This window comes from Tripterygium wilfordii, chromosome 9, assembly GCF_013401445.1.
Source record: "Tripterygium wilfordii isolate XIE 37 chromosome 9, ASM1340144v1, whole genome shotgun sequence".
In the NCBI taxonomy this organism is placed as follows: domain Eukaryota; kingdom Viridiplantae; phylum Streptophyta; class Magnoliopsida; order Celastrales; family Celastraceae; genus Tripterygium; species Tripterygium wilfordii.
The window spans coordinates 10,551,732-10,558,541 of NC_052240.1; the positions used below are offsets into that span (position 1 = coordinate 10,551,732).

General features: G+C 38.6%; 1 protein-coding gene across 1 annotated transcript; it reads left to right on the forward strand.

Annotated features, from left to right (window-relative positions):
* The first annotated feature begins 650 nt into the window (after positions 1–650).
* Positions 651–6,162, forward strand: LOC120005457 (stearoyl-[acyl-carrier-protein] 9-desaturase, chloroplastic). The gene is made up of 3 exons (XM_038855093.1): positions 651–884; positions 4,413–4,917; positions 5,205–6,162. Exons 1-3 carry the CDS (start codon positions 760–762, stop codon positions 5,763–5,765), a joined length of 1,191 nt encoding a protein of 396 aa, XP_038711021.1. The 5' UTR covers positions 651–759; the 3' UTR covers positions 5,766–6,162.
* The last annotated feature ends 648 nt before the right edge of the window (positions 6,163–6,810 follow it).

Sequence of the window (6,810 nt, forward strand, 5' to 3'; positions counted from 1 at the left end):
CCAAATATGTATCAGACAAAAATCTGTGGGATTTTAGTCTTCTTTGGAATGCCATAAAAACATTCTCAATCAAAACTCAAACGAGTGAGTTATGATTGTCCAACCACACTGATGTCGAACACTCTAATGTCAGAAACACAGCTTCAATGCATAAACTTTGAGACTCAATTTATTTTTTAAAATGTTTGAATCTAGAAAAATATATTAGATACAATCATGTGGGTATTCGAGTCTTCTTTCCATCGCCAAAAAAATTGTCTCAATCAGAGTTTAAATGAGTGAGTTATGGCTGTCCAAACATACCAAAGTTAGAGAAATATTTAATTGTTGAAATTTAGAAATAAGACCATAGTTGAGGGTAGTATGGTCAATAAAAAAGAAATTTTAAATATTTTGTTCTTATGGCATTACGTATCAGCTAAAAAAGGGATAATTTGTTGGAAGAAAATTCTACCTAACAATGTGCTGTCACCTTGTCACTACACGAACGGCAAAAAAGGGGAAAGAAAATAAAAAAACTCAATTTTATTTGCAGGAACTACATTTGTTTTGGAAGGGGGTACTTTTGCAAATTCGATAAATTTGATGGGCATTTTTGTTAGAGACTCAGGTGCGTAGGCAGATTTTGTGGTTCTGTCTGGTCGGTTCTCCCCACTCTCTCTCTCTCTGTTTGCTTGCTTTATATTTGTCGCGCTCTGCTCTTCAGTTCTGTGGAGGAAACTCAAAACTGTACCCATAAAACGATCGGTATACAAAGCCATGGCTCTTAAGCCTAATCTATTCCATACTCAAGCCCAAAAGCTTCCTTCTTTTGCTCGCCCACCAGTGACCAGTCTCAGATCTCCCAAGTTCTTCATGGCCTCAACTCTCAGCTCTGGCTCCAAGTGAGTGCTTCTTTTATTTCTTATCGATTCCTTGATGGTTTTTATGTTCAATTTTTGTTATCAATCGTGGATTTTTGCATGTGGCTTGGGGTTTTTGGATCTGGGTTTTTGTTGTCTCATTATAATTGGACTTGTAGCTAGGTTTCTCTTTGTGGTTAATGCTGATCTCGTTGATTCCGTCTTTGAATGAATTCATATCATGTGTTTCTCATTAAACCAAGTTTACTGGGGTGAGATTGAAATGGTATTGTTGAAAACTCTTGGTGGGTATATGCATGTTCTTGTTGCTTTGTGCTTTTTTGTGATCTAATCATATAAGTGCTCTTGTGTTGTCCCTTATTTAAGTTCGAAATTAATGCGTTTCTCCTTTATAGCTTGATAATAGGTGGTAAATAGTGACAATGTTGTGACGTTCCCCATGGTGCTTTGACGCTGTTTATTGATGTGATTGGGATATTTCTATGTGATTGCATGGTTTCTCCTATCATATGAGTTCTTCAATGCTTGCACGGTTAATCTGAGGTCTTCGATGCTTCCACGGTTTTCTGTTTGTCATTTTGGTTGTCTGCTTGTCATTTTCATTCTTTTGGGGTTGGTGTGGTTAGGAATTAGGATATTTATCGCATTAAATTGCATTCTTATAAAGCTTTCTGGAGTAATCTGTGTAATACGTCTCCCATTCAATGCTATGTGCCGTGCTTATTCCTTTTTTCATTTTTTTTTTCCTTCTTTCTCCCTATTCAAATAATTCATGTAGAGGGAGATGTTCATAAAATTACACTTCTTTGTCTGGCAATAAGTTATGAACATTTTTTCATTTGGTTTAAATATTATTTTGATAAGCCATAAATATTGTTCAAAATTTCAATCTTTTCTGTTATATATTGTTTTTTTTTTCCTCCAAGTATTTTATACATTATATGTAATTGATGTGTCTTCCTCCATGGCACTTACTGTGATGGTTTTTGATCGCCACATGTTTGTCCACTTGTCGTTTACTTATGCTGATGGTTGTTGAACTGGCTTTGTCCATTTGTGGATGCCTCTGGATGATGCATGTTTATTCATGTGTCTTGTATGGCAGGCAAGTCATGCCAAAGTTTGTTGTTAGGCCCTTTTTTCTTTAAGTTGCAGCTTGAGATGATTTCTGAAGGAGTGCATGGGTGTTTGTTTCCAAAGTTATTCTAAGAAAGAGATTGATTTTTGTTATCATTAAAAAATGTGTCGTATTGTTCCTATTTGACTGTTGGAGTTGATATTCATCTTGTTAGAATATGTATAAATGACATGAAATGCGTTAACCCAACAAGTTAACATATTGGGTTGAATGACAAAGTAGCTAACCTTAACATGGTATCGAAGCAGGAAGGTATCAGGTTCAAACCTTAACTTCCACAATTTAAACCCCCATTTGTTGTTTCCCCAAGTGTGGGCCTTTGTGTTTGTTTGTTGTTACCCCAAGTGTGGGTCTTTGTGTGAGAATAGCCCTGGTTTTAGGCCTTGTTTGTTGTGCACGTGTTGGGCTGTCAGATTGTCCAGCCCACATGTGAGGAGAGTGTTAAAATATGTATAAATGATGTGAAATGTCCCAACTTAACAAGTTAATCTATTGGGTTGAATGGAAAACTGCCAAAGTAACTAATCTTAACACATTTCTTTTTGAATATAGGATCTATACGATTCTCTGTAAGTATTTTAACATGATATGTAATTGATGCATCTTCCTCCACGGCACTTGCTTTGATGGTTTCTGACTGCCACATGCTTGTCCACTTGTTGTTTACTCATGCTGATGGTTGTTGAACTGGCTTTGTCTATTTGTGGATGCCTCTGGATGATGCATGTTTACCATGTTGCATAGCATGCAAGTCATGCCAAAGTTTGTTGTTCGGCCGTTTTAAAATTTTTTTTTACCACAAATTCCAATCATTTAATTTGTGAGCCATCCTTCAACAGTTTGTATGCTATTGTAGATGAAGCATTAGTAATGCTGTTTGATAGTAATGTCATGACATGAAAGACTGATGAAATGTGAGTGCTTTTGGTGGCCCTTCAGAGTTGATTTTGGATATTGAGTTTGGATGGCTAAAATTAATTAAGCAACTGCGCTGTGTTGCACATTCTGCTGTAGAGAATTTTTCAATTTGTTGGTTGGCATGGACATTTAGTGCTACCCGGTTAATGATAACATGCCTGCCAAGGAAGTACTAGTACGCCTTGGACCCCAAGGCACCCGCACTGGCGCCACGGGTGTGGCCGAAAAACGCATAGGGAGCGGCAATCCCACTCTTTTGTTTTTTTGGGATACGGCTCAGGTACATTCGAGTACGGCTGGGATTCAACTGGGCTTAAGATGTATCTTTTTTGTTTAAAAAATGGCCGTATTTGACCCCAAGCCCTGTAAAATAAACCCATATTCGTGCCCTAGACCATCTTATTCTTCTTCCGTCTCCTAGATCACGCCCGTTCTTCTCCTTGATTGCGTCTGTCTTGTCCTTGATTACAACCAGACCCAATTTGTTCCTCTCTCTGAGTTTGACAATAATTTTCTCTTCTCTGGTAATTGTTCCTCTCTATCTCTGTCTTTGATTAGTCATTTGTTAATTGGATGGTTCTTTTCATGTTATATTGTAGTTTGTATATTTATCTATGGCATATCCAGCCGCACCCATATCCTTGTTTTTGGAAGAAATGGTGAATCCCTGTGTCGGTGCTTCTTAGATGCCTGCTGATTAAGAATGGTGCAAGAGTTGATTTCATTTATAAAGTCAAAATTCTTCAAAATTCAAATATGGGGTGATTGATTAGATATCATGCTGTGACTTATGTCTTAGCCAGTCCAGCATATTCGATAGCATGAAACATGAATGGGAATGGTGTGTCTGAAAAATATTCCAGAATGAGGCATACATCTTTTTGTCATTGTTCCTTGCATTTGAACTATAGTTTGCTTCTTTCAGGAGTATATTATGATAACAGGTAGAAGAAAGTGAAATAAACTACAACAGCAGCAAATTTTCATGAAAAGACAGGACAATATTGGCTTAGTTTGTTAGAGAAGCTACTTTTTTCGCCCCTTTAGCTTTAATTGGTCTCATCCTAACCTCTGTAGTCTGTAGCCCTTCACTCGAAAGGGAGAAGGGTTGTGCAGTATGTAATTGCTGCTTGTTTTTTACGCATTGTACTTAAAGTATTTAACAGCAGAAGGGGCATTTTCATTTGGTTGGTGTTTACTGGTTGCATTACCGTGCACGTGGACGAGAACACTTGGCAAAGGATAGATAGATGTTGACATGGATAGCTGAGGTCGTGCTTATAAAATCAGCATTTTTGTTTCACTTCTAAAAGACGCAAACAGGAATAAACGATTGCCTATTCTGTGTGGTAGTGTTTGCAGGGAACTATTTGATTTAGATGAATGACTATGTACAAGGATTACTATGAACCAACGAATGCCTTAAATTTTATTTTTAGTTAACCAGGATGGAGATTGAAATAACAAACTTGAAATTCTTTTTCTGTATGCAGGGAGGTAGAAAACCTCAAGAAGCCTTTTATGCCTCCTCGAGAGGTGCACCTTCAAGTTACACACTCTATGCCTCCCCAAAAGATTGAGATATTTAAGTCCTTGGAGGATTGGGCTGACCAGAACATCCTAGTTCACCTGAAACCAGTTGAGAAGTGTTGGCAACCTCAAGATTTTCTGCCTGATCCTGCATCTGATGGCTTTTATGAACAAGTCAAGGAATTAAGGGAAAGGGCCAAAGAGATTCCAGATGATTACTTTGTTGTTTTGGTTGGAGATATGGTCACGGAAGAAGCTCTTCCAACATATCAAACAATGCTGAACACATTAGATGGGGTTCGGGATGAAACAGGTGCAAGCCCAACTTCTTGGGCAATTTGGACAAGGGCATGGACAGCTGAAGAGAATAGGCATGGAGACCTTCTCAACAAGTATCTCTACCTGTGTGGGCGGGTAGACATGAAGCAAATTGAGAAGACAATTCAGTATTTAATCGGGTCAGGAATGGTAAGATCCTTGCTGCATTAATTGACATTTTTCTCAAGTTTGGTCTGCATGAGTGATGGATACACATGCATACACCCGCATGTCCACGCACACATACTGCATCCACATGCTTATTAACCTTGAGTGTCTCAAACAACAAATGTGAGGCGTATGATACTGTTTTCATCATCCCTTCTCCCTGTTGTAAACAATCCAATGGAAACTTGTACTATATGAATTGATTTATCTTATGATCCTCATTTAATTCTTGGTTTTGACGTCTTAACTTTTTATATGTGTTTTGATAGGATCCCCGCACAGAGAACAATCCCTATCTTGGTTTCATCTATACTTCGTTCCAAGAGAGGGCAACCTTCATCTCGCATGGGAACACTGCAAGGCATGCCAAAGAGCATGGTGATCTGAAGTTGGCTCAAATGTGTGGTATAATTGCCGCTGATGAGAAGCGCCATGAGACAGCCTACACCAAAATAGTGGAAAAGCTATTTGAGATTGATCCAGATGGAACTGTCTTGGCTTTTGCTGACATGATGAGAAAGAAAATCTCTATGCCTGCCCATCTGATGTACGATGGTCATGATGACAATCTCTTTGAACACTTCTCAGCTGTTGCACAACGGCTCGGGGTGTACACTGCCAGAGACTATGCAGATATAATGGAGTTCTTGGTGGGCAGATGGAAGGTGGAGGACTTAACTGGACTTTCTGGTGAGGGACGAAAGGCTCAGGAATACATTTGTGGATTACCTCCAAGAATTAGACGGCTGGAGGAGAGAGCTCAAGGGCGGGCCAAGGAAGGACCCTCCATCCCTTTCAGTTGGCTATTTGATAGACAAGTGAAGCTGTAAGCACAATGTTGGAGGAGAAATGGTCAATCAACTATGTTGCAAGTCCCTTGTTTCGGAATGTTTCCCGAAATCTAATTTGAGTTACTATTCACTAGCTTTTTTTAGTTTAGTGTGTGCTATGAGATGGGGTGTGTGCCCCTTTTGGTTGCCTGTAGATGCAAATTGTGTTGGGTCAGTTAAAATTGCATGTAAGGGTCAGCTGTAGTTTGAATGTTTTGTGCTTCTGTCAGTCAAACAGTCACCAGTTACTGGTTTGTGTTATGTCAGTGTTAGCAAACGGTCCTTTTGGCAATTTTGTCGCAAAATTATGTCAATTTCTGCCAGTTGTTGTTGACAAAGTATTTTGTTTCTGTGCACATTGGCCCTCTCTTCAATGGATTGTGTATATGTTATGTAATATGGTCAGAGCTTGACATTCCATACATAAAAGAGTTGGCATGGATCTCAAGTTGAGTTTTAATCTGTTTATGAATGTCAAATAGTTTAACTTTAAATCTGATCATAAGCTTTTAGAAAATAATTTACGTTCTTTAGGCAGATTTGGAGGGTGAGGTTTTGAGTTAAAATGTTACATTGTTTGCTCAAATAGTTTGACTTTAATATACACGTTGGGTCATTGGGAGTCTGGGTCATTGGGAGTTTGGGAAGCATACGAGTAAAATTGACACCCTGTGGAACATACTACCCTTGTCCTTAAATTGCATATGAAGCCATTGCATCATTGAACTCTTCTCTACTAGCAAATATTGACCATTACGTCCTTGAACTCTTCTCTACTAGCAAATATTGTGTGTAGTGAGACACATCTTTTCTAAGAATAAAATTTGGATAATTATGTAGAACAACGCATTCCTTCTTTAGAGATACCATCATCACTAGGAATACTATGCAACTCCTCATATTCATTGCCATCATCACTAAGACCCCTAACAGTCACAGTAATCCCTCCTCAACTATTTTCAAGCACATCTTCTTCATCCTCATTGTTATAACTACCCAACAAAGGCTCCGCCTCAACTCCACTGTCAACATAGTTGTCGTGTGC